This window comes from Brachycentrus maculatus, unplaced genomic scaffold, assembly GCF_059751285.1.
Source record: "Brachycentrus maculatus isolate JH-2025_06_01 unplaced genomic scaffold, ASM5975128v1 h1tg000586l, whole genome shotgun sequence".
NCBI classification, from domain to species: domain Eukaryota; kingdom Metazoa; phylum Arthropoda; class Insecta; order Trichoptera; family Brachycentridae; genus Brachycentrus; species Brachycentrus maculatus.
Window position 1 is genome coordinate 204,259 of NW_028281326.1, and position 19,618 is coordinate 223,876.

General features: G+C 33.8%; 2 protein-coding genes across 3 annotated transcripts; one reads left to right on the plus strand and one right to left on the minus strand.

Moving 5' to 3' along the window:
- Window positions 1-963: 963 nt before the first annotated feature.
- Window positions 964-3,281, plus strand: LOC148301275 (polyubiquitin-C). Its single transcript, XM_088273476.1, has 2 exons — window positions 964-1,061; window positions 1,291-3,281. The coding sequence occupies exon 2, from the start codon at window positions 1,298-1,300 to the stop codon at window positions 3,125-3,127; it is 1,830 nt and encodes a 609-aa protein (XP_088129602.1). The 5' UTR covers window positions 964-1,061; window positions 1,291-1,297; the 3' UTR covers window positions 3,128-3,281.
- A 4,630-nt stretch (window positions 3,282-7,911) lies between these two features.
- Dolk (Dolichol kinase) lies at window positions 7,912-18,831 on the minus strand. 2 transcript variants are annotated; one of them, XM_088273521.1, is made up of 9 exons: window positions 18,587-18,831; window positions 17,139-17,380; window positions 15,980-16,200; window positions 14,578-14,760; window positions 13,882-14,091; window positions 12,495-12,569; window positions 11,593-11,779; window positions 9,956-10,033; window positions 7,912-9,874 (listed from the first exon to the last, which is right to left on the minus strand). In XM_088273521.1, exons 1-9 carry the CDS (start codon window positions 18,676-18,678, stop codon window positions 9,735-9,737), a joined length of 1,428 nt encoding a protein of 475 aa, XP_088129647.1. In that variant the 5' UTR covers window positions 18,679-18,831; the 3' UTR covers window positions 7,912-9,734. The 2 variants fall into 2 exon arrangements, with proteins under 2 accessions (XP_088129647.1, XP_088129646.1); XM_088273520.1 differs by lacking the exon at window positions 18,587-18,831 and adding an exon at window positions 18,272-18,374 and having other exon boundaries at window positions 9,070-9,874.
- Between the last annotated feature and the right edge of the window lie 787 nt (window positions 18,832-19,618).

Sequence of the window (19,618 nt, forward strand, 5' to 3'; positions counted from 1 at the left end):
TATTTTTTCCATGACATGCATGGAATTGCACTTTATACCTTATGATAGATTTATATCTGCGATTTTGAAATTCACAATTTACCGCCTTTTGATAACAGATGTTCGTGTTTTTGTCGCCTTTGTTGACAATAATACAAAGATACCTACGGAACTGATATTTTAAAATGTTTTTAAAAAAACACACTTTTAATTACACTATTTTTTCATATTTGTGAAATAATATAATATATTTTTTTAAAAATATATAAATGAATATTGTCTAACCTACTACTTATTATTTTCAATTGAATGAAATAAAAGAAACCCTTTTGACTTATGTTTTACTGTTCAATGTTGGCATAATTGAATTAGGGATGGGTAAAACAAAGTATACACAAATTACGTAAAATGGTTTTTTGTAGACAAGAATGAATATTGTAACCATAAAATGGTATGGCGTAAGGATAAATAATGAAGAAAATTAGAAAAATATATATTTATATATATATATATATATATATATATATATATATATATATATATATATATATATATATATATATATATATATATATATATATATATATATATATATATATACACACACACACACACACACACACACACACACACACACACACACACACACACACTTACTTAAAAATAATGAAATTATTTAATGAATTGGGTTGATAGTTTTTTTAGATGAATGATGCATATATTTGAATTCTGAGCAGTTATTTGAAATAGTACATGATATATGATACTATATGTTTAATTAGATAATTTCAAACGTGTTTCATTACGACAGCAAACCAATAAAACATGGAAAATGTAATAGTTTTCTGCAGATAGCTCCGTAGCAGTAAGTGCCTACAAATTGTAAAAAAATGTGACAACCCTAAAAACGTTAAATTGGCAATTCATTTCCGGTACATCGTTCTCAACGCCTCGAACTCTCGCTATTAGCCGTTTCCGTTCTCCATATTCGATCCAGAACTTGAGCTGCGCGCTTGCGAGGGGCTTCTCCGAAGTTATAATCGAGTGCATTGCAGACATTTTTAGTTCATTCTTCAGAAAAGGTAAAAATATAATCATTTATACATTTTCGTATTCAAATTCAATTACTTCAATCGGCAATATTCATTTCCATCTACGTTTTATTGTCATTAACTTCAACCTTGCAAAACATCAATATTTTCCTTTGTGTGACGCCATCTTGTCATTGTTCGTGTGTCTGCTGAAACGCTCGAGTTTGATTTTTCTGATTGATTCAGTGATCGTAATTTTATTATTGTAAATTGTTCGCAGATTAATCATGCAGATTTTCGTGAAAACTTTGACCGGGAAGACGATCACATTGGAGGTTGAGCCATCAGACACGATCGAAAATGTTAAGGCGAAAATTCAAGACAAAGAAGGGATTCCTCCGGATCAGCAACGTCTTATTTTCGCAGGAAAACAGCTTGAAGATGGCCGCACCCTTTCCGATTACAACATCCAAAAGGAATCTACATTGCACTTGGTGCTGCGTCTGCGCGGAGGCATGCAGATCTTTGTCAAGACTTTGACTGGGAAGACCATCACTCTTGAAGTCGAGCCTTCAGACACCATTGAGAATGTGAAGGCCAAGATCCAGGATAAGGAAGGCATTCCTCCAGATCAGCAAAGGCTGATCTTCGCTGGAAAGCAGCTTGAAGATGGACGCACGCTCTCCGATTACAACATCCAAAAGGAATCTACCCTTCATCTGGTGCTGCGTCTCCGCGGAGGCATGCAGATCTTCGTCAAGACTTTGACTGGGAAGACCATCACCCTTGAAGTCGAGCCTTCCGATACCATTGAGAATGTGAAGGCCAAGATCCAAGATAAGGAAGGTATCCCCCCAGATCAGCAACGTCTTATCTTTGCCGGAAAGCAGCTTGAAGATGGACGCACGCTCTCCGACTACAACATCCAGAAGGAGTCCACTCTTCACTTGGTTCTGCGTCTCCGCGGAGGCATGCAGATCTTCGTCAAGACTTTGACTGGGAAGACCATCACCCTTGAAGTCGAGCCTTCAGACACCATTGAGAATGTGAAGGCCAAGATCCAGGATAAGGAAGGTATCCCCCCAGATCAGCAACGTCTTATCTTTGCCGGAAAGCAGCTTGAAGATGGACGCACGCTCTCCGACTACAACATCCAGAAGGAGTCCACTCTTCACTTGGTTCTGCGTCTCCGCGGAGGCATGCAGATCTTCGTCAAGACTTTGACTGGGAAGACCATCACCCTTGAAGTCGAGCCTTCAGACACCATTGAGAATGTGAAGGCCAAGATTCAGGATAAGGAAGGTATCCCCCCAGATCAGCAACGTCTTATCTTTGCCGGAAAGCAGCTTGAAGATGGACGCACGCTCTCCGACTACAACATCCAGAAGGAGTCCACTCTTCACTTGGTTCTGCGTCTCCGCGGAGGCATGCAGATCTTCGTCAAGACTTTGACTGGGAAGACCATCACCCTTGAAGTCGAGCCTTCAGACACCATTGAGAATGTGAAGGCCAAGATCCAGGATAAGGAAGGTATCCCCCCAGATCAGCAACGTCTTATCTTTGCCGGAAAGCAGCTTGAAGATGGACGCACTCTCTCCGACTACAACATCCAGAAGGAGTCCACTCTTCACTTGGTTCTGCGTCTCCGCGGAGGCATGCAGATCTTCGTCAAGACTTTGACTGGGAAGACCATCACCCTTGAAGTCGAGCCTTCCGATACCATTGAGAATGTGAAGGCCAAGATTCAAGATAAGGAAGGTATCCCCCCAGATCAGCAACGTCTTATCTTTGCCGGAAAGCAGCTTGAAGATGGACGCACGCTCTCCGACTACAACATCCAGAAGGAGTCCACTCTTCACTTGGTTCTGCGTCTCCGCGGAGGCATGCAGATCTTCGTCAAGACTTTGACTGGGAAGACCATCACCCTTGAAGTCGAGCCTTCCGATACCATTGAGAATGTGAAGGCCAAGATCCAAGATAAGGAAGGTATCCCCCCAGATCAGCAACGTCTTATCTTTGCCGGAAAGCAGCTTGAAGATGGACGCACGCTCTCCGATTACAACATCCAAAAGGAGTCCACTCTTCACTTGGTGCTCCGCCTTCGAGGGGGCAATTAAATTCCCATTTGATATTTGCTTTAGCTTTTTGCTTTTTGGACCATTCTTCCAGTACATTCTATAACGCAAAATTTTCTTAATCCTTAAATTTGTAGTTTCTTCACGTTTAACTGAGCAAAATATTTCTTTCATTAATAAAAATTTTCATTTAAAATACATGTTTTTATTTTGTAGTTTTCTGGTTGATGTAATTTTTTTAGTAGAAAAAATCAGCTGGTGAAGGTAATGTATGTTCCCTCCACATTCCTCAATCCTATTCAGAAATTTAATGTTTCTTGTCCCCCCCCTGCGACTAGAATTTACAACAATAATGTTCTCTGATTATCTTAAATTTGCTCGTATTATCTTCATTTGATTCCTAACTTGATGGTCGGTCGCAAATGCCTCTACAACCCTGACCAGAGCAAAGTATTCACAGAAAAAAGGCATGAAAGACAGATGACAAATGAATTAATTGCATGAGGAAAAACAGACCTATAAGAATTTTAATACTGTAATTTTTGGAGTTTTCTTTTATCTAAATAGGAATCTGTTGTTGGTGTAATGTCAACTCAGTTATAAATGCATTTGGTCTTAAGTTATGGGTGTCAGTTAAATTTAAATTACTTGTTTACGTGTAAAATTCATTAATTTATCATGTATAGCTATACTATGGCGACAGAAGTGGAATGCATCCATTCTTTTCTTTAACATATTTCAGATGGGTGTTTATTACGGCTGCGGACCGTTGGCGAAGGGATTTGATAATAATGTACATACAGTTAAGACCTTAACAAAGAAATTGGTACATAATATACATGTAAAAACATTAAATATGAAATTCCTCCTTGGCTGACTTCGTAATCAGGCCAGTGTGGAAGGTAAAAATACCCTTCCCGTCTATAAACATCAATCGACTGAACGAGTAGGAATACCTTTCCCATTCGAAGTGTGTTAATACCTGGTTTGCTATTATCAGGCTTCTTTTATTGATTCATACTGAATGCCATATGGCATGAAAAAGGATGGTGCATCAACCTGCTATGGGCTAATGACATGTCTTATCACTGAAGTATAATAATGCCAGCAATGTTGGCACCACAAAATGGACCATACTTACCCCTTATTAAAAAATAAATACATTTACTAACAAAATAAAAAAAAAAAAAATTATTGGGGATTAAAAAAGTTACATAAAAATAAAATGTTTTATTTAAAAAAAATATTTGTACAGTCAGAAGACTTAGGATTATATAATTATACAATTAGGTTATAAAAAATAAGATAAGCTAGTTTTCAATACATATATTTTTTTAACAGGAAATACCTAAGATAAAAATCACATCCAAGATTTTTAATATATTTTTTTTCCAGACTAAAAAAAATATGTACCTGCATATGGCCTTCTAAAGAAGAGTGTATGCAAGTATGTATATGAAAACAACCGATATCTAAAATGGTAAAAAATCCATTTTGTATAACATAACATAAACAATTTTAGGGCAATAAAATGTAACAATGAATAATAAATGCAACAATAATAATTTAAAAATAATAATTTTAATTAAATGTATATGGAGGGTCCAAAGATAGTCAGCAGTCACATTTTTTCATGAATTAATGTATGGCGCTTGACATTTTTTTTTAGTATTATTTACCAAAAAGTGCAAATTATTAAACTGTGCTACATGCTTTCAGCTCTGAGAAAGAAAATTCAATAGCCATTTCACAAATCATGATGAATTAAATACAACAATAAACGACAACAAAAAAGATATATATATATATATATATATATATATATATATATAAATGGAATTAAAGATTGGGTTGATGTCAGCAATGAGCTGCAGGGGGCTAGGAGGGGCTCGCGCGAGCCCCTTGTTAAATTTGACTTGGGCCGGCGAGCCCCTTATTAAATTAAGAGAAATCAATATTCTCTGATTGAATCAGTGCATAACTACAATTTCAGTGGCTGGTTTAAATGTAGGTATTATCAAACATAAAACTTTGTTGCCTTTTGAAATTACTCGAGCAATATATTTATTTTATTATCTTTAATTATTATGTATTTTAAATAGTTAAAACAAAATGATACACCTCCCCTCTCCCTCCCACCTCCTTCCCCCCACCCGCGAGCCCCTTGTTAAAAAATTGGCAGCCCATCCCTGATTGATCTCATAAAAATAGTGAATATTTGTCAGTAAAACGATAAGATGGATGTCAGATAAAGGGCATAATAAAAATATCGCATAAGTGAAATATATTATAAGAACACATTAATAAGTCACATATTTATTCGTTTATTCAAATTGTATTTTGTCCTTTGAATAATCAAATGAAATTGCAAATTTAGAACACATTTCATGATTAAAAAAGTAATTTTACAAATACACCGTTGTGTTATAAAAATACACTTAATTTAAAAGAAGAAAATATGTTTAAAAAATAATAAATGGAATGTCATAAGAACATAATTTTATTTATTTTTAGTGGTGCATAGGGCACTAGTTTATGGAGTGTTATTTTGCACAAGAATCACTCCACAAGATGTACAGTATTTAAAACTGACCCAGGTGGGTATTAAATCTGAGACATTGTTTCCTTTTATTTTACACACGCACTAAGATTTGCGATTTTAGTAAAATTAGGAGGATTTTTTTGTGATGCATTATTTTTTAAATTTTAAAAGGAATAAGCCAGAAAGCGTCTATAATACTAAATTTACAAAATATATCTCGTGTTGCCATCCAAAAGGAAATACAAGTGAAATGGCTACTTTTAAAGAGTCATATTTGAACCAGATTTTATTTTATTCAGTAGTCATATGGTTATATTAATGTATAATAATTAGATTCAATGAAGCCTTAGCAATACCATATATAGTAAAGTAATGAGCAAAACTACTTATATATATATATATATATATATATATATATATATATATATATATATATATATATATATATATATATATATATATATATATATATATATATATATATATATATATATATATATATATATATATATATATATATATATATATAATTAATATCACTTTTGATTGGTTCCTAAATTGCAGGACTGAGCATCTACCCTTCATGCAATTAACAACAAAAAAAAATACTGTTTCTGTGTAGTGCTTGACGCACCATTAGGTGCGGATAAAGGGTTAGTAGATTTATATAAAAAACAACTTTATACAAAAAAGTCTTTGGTTTTTTTTTTTTAAAGAAACAATTTTACTATTTAAAAATTACTATAAAAATGGAGGGATTTTAAGAGACTAGAAGAACAAATATACAAAACTTGTGTTCGATCCATCATGACATATGGGATCGAAAGAAGAGCGGATGCCATGTCAGAAAGAGTGTCAGAAATGAGGACTCTAAGAAGCATATCTGGCAAGAGTCTACAAGACAGAATAAGAAACAACAGGATAAGGAAAATATGTGAGATCGAAGATGTCATTAGGTGTGGAAGGCAACGAAGGAGACGATGGTATGCGCATGTGAGGAGAATGGAACCATCCAGACTCCCTCACATCGCACTGCATGGTCAATCCCAAAGTAGACGACTCCCAGGCAGACCACCTAAGAGATGGATTGATAGCTGGGAATCGATATAGCAGGAGGTTAATCCCTCTTAAAAACAGGCCACAAGACCTACACCAAGCAGAACAGGAAGAACAAATATCTCAAATATGTATTATTTGAGGTTAGTGTCTACCAAAATATTATAGCTGAAGTGTCACATTTAGTCAGTTAGAACACATAAAACTAAGCAAGTATGATCCAGAAAAAGAAATAAAAACCCATAATGTGATCAATTCTATTACCTCTCTCTTAAAGATTATATTATTTTCGTACATATATTATATTATATAAGGCACATTTTTAGAGGTGAAATTCTCACCACACAGCTTCCAACCCTCATTTACTTAAACCAAATTTAAAGACTAGATATAATTTTAGAATGGTGGTACGCAGATGACTATATTTTTGATTTGGTGACAAAAATGAGGTTTTTGTTTAATTTCAATGTTTAGCGATGATACAGTGGATCCTCGGGTTACGAACTTAATTTGTCCGTAAAACTATCCATAACAACAAAAGGTTACCCACAAAAAACAATTGTAAAATGGAATTATCTATTTACAGAACCACAGAAAATATCCCTTAAGGGCGTTTGTGCACTACACGGAATTTTACTGTCCGGCACTTCAGGTAGCATATAAAACAGATGATTGGTTCGGATTGGCTTGTGCTTGTGTCTTTCTTTCTTTGGATTGGCGCGTGATCACGGTGCGCGTAAATTCGATCACGCTAAACTGTCGTTGTCGGTTTTATTTTTCAAACCCGGACTGCCGGACGGTGAAATTCCATGTAGTGCACAAGCTGCCTAATGGTGGAGACTGACTGGAGCATTTCGTCATAACGTAACACGTTACAATGCGAGCATTCAGCCAGTCCGTACACCGAACCGAGCTCTCCATCCATAGTCTAGGATGCTCGGTGATACTCGCCGAAAGCGATGTTACGACGAAATGCTTCGGTCAGTCTCCACCTTAACAGTTCTTTATGACGGATGTCCTATAAAAAAGTAAGCGTACATATATTCCTTTTTATTTAAAACTAAAAAGCAATAAATTTAAGTAAATTGATTTTAAATCAAAGAAAAACCTGCCATTATAATGCTGCTCAAGTTATTCTTGTTGATCTTCCAAAGGTTTCAATCCCCAAAGTAAGTGTCAAAGTTTTTTCGTAATATTGTCTATTTTTTGTTAACACATTTTAATTGTCTTTTTTTGTATCAAACTATATTGGTTTGTTAAATTTTTTCACAACTAAGACTTTTTATGGGGACTTTTGTAACAAAAACAACTGTGTTGGCAAAATGCCGTTTGTAACCAAAGGCATTTGAAAATCGAGGTTCTACTGTATGATATAAAAATTACGATTAATAGTTTTATTTATTATTATAAGTCAGTACCTTTTGCTCACACATTAACAAAATTATAAAAAGGAATTTGTTAATTATTATTGCTTTGTCTTTAACAAATTATATCTATATTATATAACAATCTCTGTACAAATAAACATATATACACACTCACACATATAAACATGTATATATTTTTGAAACTATGTACATGTATACATAGATGGTTTTGAGGTATTTCTACATGAGGGAGTATGGAATCTAGCCATGGTTGTATCCATCAGACTTTATTTCGCTCACTCCTATCAAGAACGTCATAAATCAAAAAACTTGATTTTTCAGGAGATTGTTTTTAAAGTTTAAAAAAATAATACAATGTATTAAAAATAAATATCAAGCTACTTACTGAACTTTTTACTTTGCAACAGATCTTTTTAGGTAACACCTGGAGGTTATTTCTCCATTTGAAAAATATTTAGTATATTTAAAAAAATAAGTAAACAATACCTTTTCTTCAAAATGCAAAAACAACATTTTCTGCCCTGTAGCCGGTAAATATTAAGTTAAAAATATGCCTCTTTTGCTGGGATATAGTACATTTTCTAAGCATTCCGAAAACATGCACAACTGAAAATTGACAATTTTTGATTTATGACGTTCTTGAAAGGAGTAAGCGATTTAGGGCATGTATTGAATTTAATAGTCTAAGGAAAAGAAGGAATCCTTAACCACGCATTTGGCGAACCCAGCTGTACTGGAGAGAATACATCTCTATATTCTCAATAACTATCTCCATTTTTGGAAGTTTAGGTTGTTCTGTAACAGTAATCAGTAGAACCAACTTTCCAATGTTAATGCCAATCAGGATGGCAGTATCCTTTCTTAACCATATTTAGTAACCGAAGTATTCCTTTCAGAGCAATTTTCCCTTATTTCAACTTACTATCACAAATCTTATACACTTGCCCGAATGTATACATGAATTGAGTAGTCCACTTGCAAACCATGTTATGTTAAAATTTTTATTTTTTTTTTTCCAACGGCGGCAATAAGCTCAAATTGGTAAAAGATTGGTATATCTTCTACCGATTTGAACTTTTTATGAAGTGAACTGTGGATCGGCATAGCGAGTTTTGGAAAAGTATTGACTTTTTATTCCATTTTATTCCTAACTTAACGAGTTTTGGCAGATTATGTTAAATATTTATTTATTATTTTGTCTGCCTCCGTGGTGTAATGGTCAGCGTGTTTAGCTACCGTGCTGGATGTCCGAGGTTCGATATCCAGGGGGGGGGGTAAGAATAAATATTAGTGATTTTTCATTCAAATATTTATTTAATATTACTCTGGACTGGTCCGTGAAGCGCACGAGTGATCACCTTGCCTTCATATAATTAACGATCAAGATAAAATTGCGTTAATACGATGCAGTGCCCTATGCACCGTTGGGTGCGGATAAGGGTTAGAATGTTAAATATGGACGTTAATATTTTAAATTCTCTACCAATTGACGTCATTGGCTAAAAAACTGAATTTTTTAATATAACTCAGTTTGCAAGTGGGCTACTCAATTTATGTATGTGTTGCATACCCGTATGTATGTATGTGGATGTGCATTAGCTTTTTATCTTATTCTAGATTTTTTACGTATTAATTAATGTAAAAATATAAAAATAAATGATGACTACGCAAATAACAATAGCGAATACGTTATGAGGGGGAGCGTTAAGTTATCAACTTGATCAGTGTGCGCTTCCACCGTTGAATTAATCACAACTGCAACTACACACACAAGTATTGTCCAAACAGACCACTGAAGGATGCCTGAAAAAAAATACATAAAATAGGTTATCACTTTGTTTTAAGTTTACATTCGTAATGATACAATAAATGAAAATTTCTTACCAAATAGAAATAGAGAAAATAGTGCTAGAAGTTGGAACACAATGCTTGCTACTGTTCCCTCTGAAGTTTTGTTGCTTCCTTTAATTAAAACAAAATATCAATCAAATAACAGCACCAAAATAGGTAAAATGCAGAAAAATACTGCGTTCTGTCATATTCCCAAAGGATATTCAACGAAAAATACTTTTTAAAATCAGTTTAAACAAGCATTAACAAAAAGCTTTATGGTGACATAAGAATGACCTTTTTTTTAAATGTATGATAAATGGCAATTTATAATTTAACTATTCAATGAGTTTAGTGTCTGAGTGCAGTGAAATGAATAAAAATCGTTAAATACCAGTATCTGGCCAAGCATTGCTGTGGCTCAGTCTGGTTAAATTGAAAAGAAATACAATAGAAAGCACATATTTTTAATGTTTTACATTACAATGCTTGTTGTAAAGGTAATATTAAAAATGTATGAAACAACAATGCGATCAAAAACAATAAAGATGCTAAAAGATAGCAGCTGTCAAGAAGCACAATGTCTATCGTAAGCAATGTTTAGTATTGCGTATGTTGCTGTTACGTTTAATAAATAGCGCTGCCATTGTAAGGTATTTTAAAATAAGCATATTTTTGCCTGTCACAGGCACATATAAATAAAATAAAACAGGTGCGTATCAAATGCAACATGTCAAAATTTTAAAGCGATCAGTGAATTTAGAAGATTTAAGATTTAGAACAAATTTATTTATTTAGATAATCAAATGGTCAAATTGGAAGTGTATTAAATGAAATCATATTTCTGGTGTCTCCTAATATGTGAAAAAAGGTTCAAAAGAATTCTCATTTGTTTTCTGAAGGGGAAAGCTATTTACTACACACAGTTCTCAACACATGCCAGTATGGTAAGTTTGGTGTGTCTATACGCAAATGCGATTGTTAAGGTACTATATTTATGTATTAATTTTAAATCAAACACAGATTTTTTGAGTCTACTAAGTTGTATTTTATTAACAAAAACACATAAAAAATTACATTGTGACAATTGTTTCGCCTTGTTAGGGCATTATCAAACATTGTTAGGACATTCGTTTGATAATACCCTAACAAGGCGAAACAATTGTCACAATATAATTTTTTATGTGTTTTTGTTAATAAAATACAACTTAGTAGACTCAAAAAATCTGTGTTTGATTTAAAATTAATACATAAATTAAAATGGAGTTTTACAAATTAAACGCCAAATCAATAAATAAGGTACTATATGTTGTATATACAATTTAGGAGAATTGAGACAGTATGAATGTTCAATAACGGGCAGAAAGGTTTATGTTACACATTGTATAAAGTAATCACTTAACCCCTGCGAATGCCCAGACTTCCATATTTTCTTTGAATAAAAAGATTCTTCATCTCTGTCGAGTAATATAGTTTTATTAGAAAAAAAAACTCTATTGTAATTTTTTACCATTGACTTTACATCGAGGTTTAGAATTGAAATGAATGAATAAAATAAAATTACTATGGACTGGTAACGGAAGCAAAGAGCTGATATCTTGCATGAGATTAATAATTTAGTTAGATTTGATGCATTCCTCAATGCATCGTCGAGTGCAGATGAGGGTCAAAAGAAATAATCTGTGAGTTACCTGCCCAATGTGTTTTGCCAAATTTGCTTCCGAAGAAACTTGCGCAAGTATCGCCAATTCCGACAGACAACACTCCACTAAAGGCAGTTAGTGCTGACGAAGTCGTGCAGGGAGCAGAGCTGAGAGCCAGAGGACACGACATTCCAATAAGAAGGTAAAGTGGAGTAAGTGAAATACCTCCAGCATCCTAAAAAGGGAAATAACTATAAAGTATTTATAAAATTAATTAATTAAACTTTGTTTTCACCACTTTTTTTTATTTATACGATTAAACCTACCGGTTTCGAAACAAAAATAACAATTAGGATTTTTACGGAGTGTGTGGAAGTTTTTGGTGAGAGTATTTGAATGATTTTAATGTTTTTGAATTAGAATAAACCCTGATGATGACAAGGTTATTGTCGAAACCGGCAGGTTAAATTGTATTAATAAAAAAAAAGTGGTGAAAACAAAGTTAATTAATTTTATAAAGTTTATAAAATGTGCCACAAAGTATCTGCGGAAAACATTCAAGAAAAAATATAATAAAAGATTTTTTCGATAATAAGGTTGTTCTTCTTAGAGTTGTTAGTTTTCACGCTTGTATGAGTGCGGGTACACAAACTTCGAGCTCCCTAGCTATTGATGCCATTCTCCTTTTCCTACCTACTAATCCTTCATTTTTTTATTCCATATTGCAGTAATGTTCGTCACTCTAAACTCCTTCAAACCGTCTATATTCTATTCCCAGATCCAATCATCTGGGTTGCAGGACTGACCACTTTGCATTCATATAATTAAGTATCAAGTTAACACTACGTCGATCCAACGCGGTGCCCTATGCACCATTGGATGCAGATAGTTGTATATTCTTTTCCTAGAGTCAAATCCATAATATATTGAAAAATTATTTAAATTCACACCTTTTCATCAGAGAATAAAACAAATCCTTCTTCAAGAATTGTGGAAAATGCACCAATTTTAAGTTTTCTAACAGTCTGAAACATAAAAAAAATATACAGAAATACATAAGAAATAATTCATTATTTAATTTAAAAAAATCGAAGGCCAAAATATCACAAGGGAAAAGATCAAGGTAACAGATGTGGCTCAAAGATCCCGGAGCAAAAGTGGAACTGGGCAGGTCATGTGACACATATCGCTCACTCCTTTCAAGAACGTCATAAATAAAAAAAAACTGATTTTTCAGGAGAACGTTTTTTAAGTTTAAAAATATAACACAATGTATTAAAAATTAATATCAAGCCGCTTATTGAACTTTTTACTGTGCAACAGATCTTTTTAGGTAAAACCTGAAGGTTTTTTGTCCATTTGAAAAATATTTAGTATATTTAAAAAAAAATAATTAAACAATACCTTTTCTTCAAAATGCAAAAACAACATTTTCTTCCCTGTAGAGGGTAAATATTAAGTTTAAAATATGCCTATTTTGCTGGGATATAGTACATTTTCTGGGCATTCCGAAAACATGCACAACTGAAAATTAATGACTTTTGATTTATGACGTTCTTGAAAGGAGTGAGGGATATGTCTGAGGATAGCTGGGTGAAAAGGGTGATTGACTAAAGGCTTAGAACAGGACGCAGTGTGTACGCCCCAGACAAGATGGTCCGATGACATTAAAAAATGGTAGGCCTGCACTGGAAGAGAATTGCAACCAACAGAGAACTGTGAGTGTTCAAGAGGGTGGTCTTTGTTCAATATTGGACACAAGAAGGCTGAAGTAACGGAGTCCTGGTTCCAACTCTAATGCATGGAAGTGAAATATGGAGTTGGCAAAAGAAGGATGAAAGTAGACTGAATGCAGTCGAAATGCGATCTCTCAGAAGAATGTGCGACAAAACAATGTATGACAGATGTTCGAATAGTGAAATACGGAAGGAATGCAAAGCTGAGATAAGCATTATCGATAAAATTAAGAAAGGTGTATTGAGATGGTTTGGACATGTAGAACGAATGAGTAAGGAAAGAACGGTAAAACAAATTTATGAGGTGAATGTAATTGGAAAAAGGAGCAGAGGAAGACCGAGAAAAACATGGCACGATCAAGTATGCCAAATACTTGAAATTGGTCAGGTTAAGAGTCTTAACAATCGGCGGGTATGTATGAGTGGAAGGGGCGAAGAATGTTTGCAAAGACAGAGTGGTGTGGCGTTCTATTCTCTCTGCCTGCCCCTGCGGAGAAGCGGCATGATGGTTAGTTAGTTTTCTTTTAGAAGGCTGAAGTAAAAAAAATATATATGTATATAAAAATGTATTTTCTCATTGTTTTAACTTTAATAAATTTACCTCCAAGGCGATGAGTATTGCCAGGGTAATACCTGATGCCAAATACATAAGTTTACACTCGTAGATCAATCCTGACATATAGACAACGACAGCGAGAACATGAAATATTTTGCGGTGTGATGTGGTCGCTTTGGATCCCGTTACAATCTGACCTGTCACAGCCAGGCCGCCTAGAGATGAGGCTATACCCCAGCAAGTCACCATCCAGAACTAAAATTCAAAGATAAATACATATTAGTGAGACAGAGATGAACAAACGAAAATTATATATGTAATAAAATACCTAGGTACCTACCTATACATTTTATTAAGTACTTACAAATAGTACCTACATAAAACAGTTCTACCACCAGATGTCGCATGCGTCGCGCTGAATAAAACAAAAGACATCAGATAGAAAAAATATAATATTCTGAACTGTCAGAATCAGAAAGATAGATATAAAAATATTGTAAAGATTAATTAAGAATAAACTTTAATTATAAACTTTAATTACAAAGCAACACATTGTTTATTTTATTATCATACACCCACTTTACATATTATTTACACCCAATTTACGAAGGAAAATATTACCACGTTATATATATATTTATTATTATTATTAAGTACTATAAATGAGTATTTTTAAGTTTACTGAACTAACCCACAGATGGTGATAGCGCATGTGCCAATAAATATTTGATTATATCTTACCTTGCTTGAATCGTTGAGGAACTCAAGTATCCAAATAACGCTGTCTCTTGTTAGCAGTATTCGCAGCGTGACTAATATGGTCAAAATGTAGCAACCAACAACAGTAATAATCTTTTTCATATCCATATTACTTCGTAATACATATAGTAACATAACAAGTAAAAGAGTGGCAAGTAGACCAACCTATAATCATGGAAAACATTTAAAGCATTATGTAAATATGAACACCAATAAACATATTTAAATGTATATTATTTTTTGACATCTCATCAAAGATGAAGAAGAATATGGAAGTCTGGGCATTTACGGGGCTGACGACCGTCATAGGCTGGTTTGAGTGATCACTTTACACACATGTAACATTCACCAATTCTACCCATTATTGACAACCACACTGCTCACATTCTTGGAAGTTCTATACTTTTGAACCAATTTTGAAACATTGTTATTGAATCACTAGAGACATCTATTGGTGAGATGGAAAGAGGCTTTTTATTGAGCAAAAACTCTTTTAGATTTTGTGAACAAGTATTTGGACACGCTCAAAATGTTTTAAATATTTAAATGTGTTTTACTGATCCTTTGTGGCTCATTTTATAAAATTTATAACATTAATAAAATGCAAAATTAGTTTTCAATCAATTTTTATATTTGGTACTAGAATTCCAACTAGAAAATACATTTTGAAAAATACTACCTAGTAAGCTTCCATTCCCGAAGAAAACAAGGTATTTGTCAAACCCGGTTGGAATAATAGTACAAAAAAAAGTGGTTAAAAACAATTGTGTTACATTCTTCTTCTTTTTGGTAGCCTGTTAGCCTTGTGGGTTGTTTTTAAAAGGGATTAGCTTCTAGTAGTGTCGATTCCAAGATTTCAATCCATCTCTTAGGTGCTCTGCCCGGGAGTCATCTTGAGTACTTTGGGATTGACCATGCAGTGCGATGTGAGGGAGTCTGGATGGTTCCATTCTCCTCACATGCGCATACCATTATCTTCTTTGTTGTCTTCCCCACCTTATGACATCTTCAATCACGCATATTTCCCTTATTCTGGTGTTCCTTATTCTATCTCGTAGACTCTTGCCAGATATCCTCTTGTTTTATAAAGCTTATAATAATCCCTTTCCGCACCCCAATGGTGCATAGGGCACTGCTTCATATAAAGGCAGTGTTATCTCGATCGATTACACATGAAGGAAAGGTGATCAGCCCTCCACTTCAGGTACCAGTCCAGTGTAATATTGAATAAATATTAGAGTGAAAAAATCACTTATATTTATTGAACCCCCCTGGGAATCGAACCCGGGACCTCCAGAACGGTAGGCGAGCATGCTGACCATTACACTACGGAGGCGGACAAAATTTTATTAAGCTTACACATATTAATTATTTGAAAAATTACCTGCAAGATCAAAGTAATAATATCCATATCATCGGTTGGTGTAATTATCCACGATGTGTACATGTTTATTAGAGTACCGTACACAAACAATGTGAGAGATTGCACAACTAAGAGGCCTTCACCTGCCGTGAAACTCAGAGGACAATTTTTGAAAACGAATAATAAAGCTTGTTTGAAGGCAAGTGATATGCAAATCCCACTCAATGTTGAAAACAGAATACCTATAAAAAAAATAAACCGGTATTTATTTTTACTTATTTTTTTATTTACGAAAATGTTAATAATATTAGTATTTAACCACTCACCGAGATTTTTATGTCTACCGGTTTCGAGACGTACCCGTCTCTTCGTCAGGACAATCACTACCACAGCATGCAAACGATTGTTTGTTTGTAATAAGTAAAAATGACTAACCACAAAGTAAATGATTTAAATATTAATATTATTGAGAATATGGAAATAATCTATTCAGTACTAGCTTTACCCAGCCATGCATTGCTGTGGCTTAGAAGTAAAATAATATTTTTAAAGAATTGGCTTAGTAGACCGGAATTCTGAAAATTGCTGTGGCAGTCAACGAGTTAATTTTACCAGTAAAAATTCCTATTGCAGTTACACAAAAATATGTAGAAGCATGACTAGTCAAACCTAGAATATCTGACTTAAAGTCCACTAAAAAATTAAACCACATAACCTGGTTTAATTTTTTAAAATGCACTTTATGCTAATGTATACATTTTTTTAAACCCTTATCCGCATTCAATTGTAGCATAGGGTACTGCATCGTAGTGATGCAGTGTAAACTTGATCGTTAATTGCATGAAGGCAAGGTGATCAGCCCTCCGCTTCAGGTACCAGTCCAGGGTAATATTGAATAAATATAAGAGTGAAAAAAATCACTTATATTTATTAGACCCCCCCTGGGAATCAAACCCAAGACCTCCAGTATGGCAGCCGAGCGTGCTGACCATTACACTACGGAGGCGGACATATACACACATACATAGCATACAGTAATAGTGTAGTGCATAATATCAAAAATAGAAATTTTGGTAGTGTGAAAATAGAGTAACATAGCAGGCTATGAGAGATGTACGGGACTTTTATCATAGCAAATAGGAATATAATAAATTAAATAATAAACACCAAAAATACTTACTTCTTCCTAAAATTCTCCAGTCGATTAAAAATTTAACCACAGCTGGTAGAAAACAATGTTTCCAACACAGAACTTTGTTGGATCCAGATGTGAACAGCACAAATAAAATGGAAGCCATATATAATGAAATTGAACAGCTTGTTGCCAATTTGTATGTATCGGATGTTGGGAATCGAAGAGAAGTCAACAATAAACATGCTGGTAATAAAACTGTTACCCAAAATCCATTGCTGGCATTTGGTCTGAAATAAACAAAAACGAACGAATCAATGGAAGACCTCATTTTTCATAGCTCCAAAACTGTTCAATTTATTCCACAAGGACTATTTGTTAGATGTTAATTACTTAAGTTTGTGTAGATTTAAAATTTTGCTTAGATTGATTATAGAAGAGACAGATTTAAGCTCCTTTTTCTTGTAGACGTATCACTCATGTAGTACATATCACGTATCACTCATGTAGTATATATATATATATTTTTTTTTTTAAAGGAATAACCCGCAAAGCCTCTATTAGAAGCTTGTCTGCAAGTAGGATAATAAGGATAGGGAAGGTAAATGTGAAAAATACATCACAAACACCCAGACCAATTCAAAATAAATCTTTCTTGAATTTATTTTGTAATTGGCGGGAATCGAACCCGCGACGCCAGTTTCGCAGTCGAGCGTCTACCCAAACACGCCACGGCGCCTGCCATATATATATATTTTATTTTTGTTTTCTGATAGTCAAGTATTTTGTATTTTATATAAACACTATTATTCTGGTTCTACTTATAATACCTATTTTATTCTTGCCAGTGTCCTTTACTATGACCTAAATTATATTGTTTACCCATGCCTTTGTGGGTTCTTTTTTTGTATTTGAATTTATGCCATGTTTGTATAATGCAAAAGAATTTAAAAAAAAAAGAAAAAAAGAAAGGGAATCGGTGTGTGGTAGATGTTGTATGACTTTTATTTCATTATTTATTAGAACTAACTAACAAACCAACACGCCACTTCTCCGCCTTTGCATGCTACCCCTGCAGGTAGAAAGGTGGAAAGCCACACAACTTTGCCTTTGCAAACAATCTTCACCTCTTTCACTTTCAAGCATCTCCTCATACAAACCTGATTACTCTCTTGACTGACCTGTCAACTTTCAAGTATTTGAAGTAATTAATCTTGCCAAATCTTCCTCGATGTCTCCCTGCTTCTACTTCCAACAAAATTTGTGTTTATTCGTACAGATTTGTGAACAAGTATTTGGACACAATCGAAATGCTGTGAATAAATTCGTCTTATTTGTTTTACCTTTTCTTTCTTACGATCTACATGAACAAACCATATCAACACAATTTTCTTAATTTTATCACGATTCTTATCTCAGCTTTGCAAAATGCATAGTTTTATATATATATATACACATAATTGATAAAAAAAATCAACATCAAAAGAAATACATACCTGAATTCAACTTTAGTAATATTTAAAAGACGATAATTGAAGTCTATAAGAAATAATTTGTAAGATTCAGCTAACAAAATTACAAAATCCATTTTGATTCCGGATATGGATTAAACTTAATAACAGGATGTAAAAAATACTGATTTCAAGAATTTGAACTTTGCACGTATTTACAATGCGGCGGCTGTCATCCAGAGACCAAAGACTAACTAATTTGTACAGCTGTCAGCGGCAGACCATAGACTAAACTTGCATTCGTTTTTAACCACATACCTACCTATTATGTGCAGTCAGCTGTCAGTACAGCTAGTAAATTCAGCGGCAAAATATGAAAATCGGCGCCGGATGTGAATAATATTTTGTTTTCAGTCATTATAATTCTACTGCTATTATTTATTTATTCATTTAAGGAATAACCCGCAAAGCCTCTATTAGAGGCGTGTCTGCGGGTGGGATAGTAAGGATAAATACTAAAAAGTAAATGTGAAAAATACATTACAAATACCCAGACCAATTGAAAATAAATCTTTCTAAAATTTATTTTGCACTTGGCCAGTTTCGTAGTTTAGCGTCTACCCAACTATGCTACTGCGTATGTCTTTTCATTAAAAATAAAATTGTTGTATATTATTTTATTTCCGAAAAAACATAATCAATATCAATATTTGATGATTGACAATTGAAAAAAAAACGAAAATTAAAAAAAAATGTATTTAAAATATGTGACTTTCCTTTAAACAATCGCCAAATTATATTGCTGTCGGGAATTGGGAAGGATGCAATGAGGACAAAGATTAACTATTAAATTGAGTTTATTTAATAACAATATACACGTGTTTTTCTAATCGACCGTCCACTGTCGTTGATCACTTTATTCGCTCTGCGACGCTTTGTTGCGCACCTCTGCTTGATTACATCCGACCCCCACAGGTGGCGCAATAGAATATTTTCATTGCTTAAAATTACACTTATAAAGCAATTTACGAAAAAGTACGTAAGTAAGTAAGCATCGGTGTATTTTAAAAATAATTG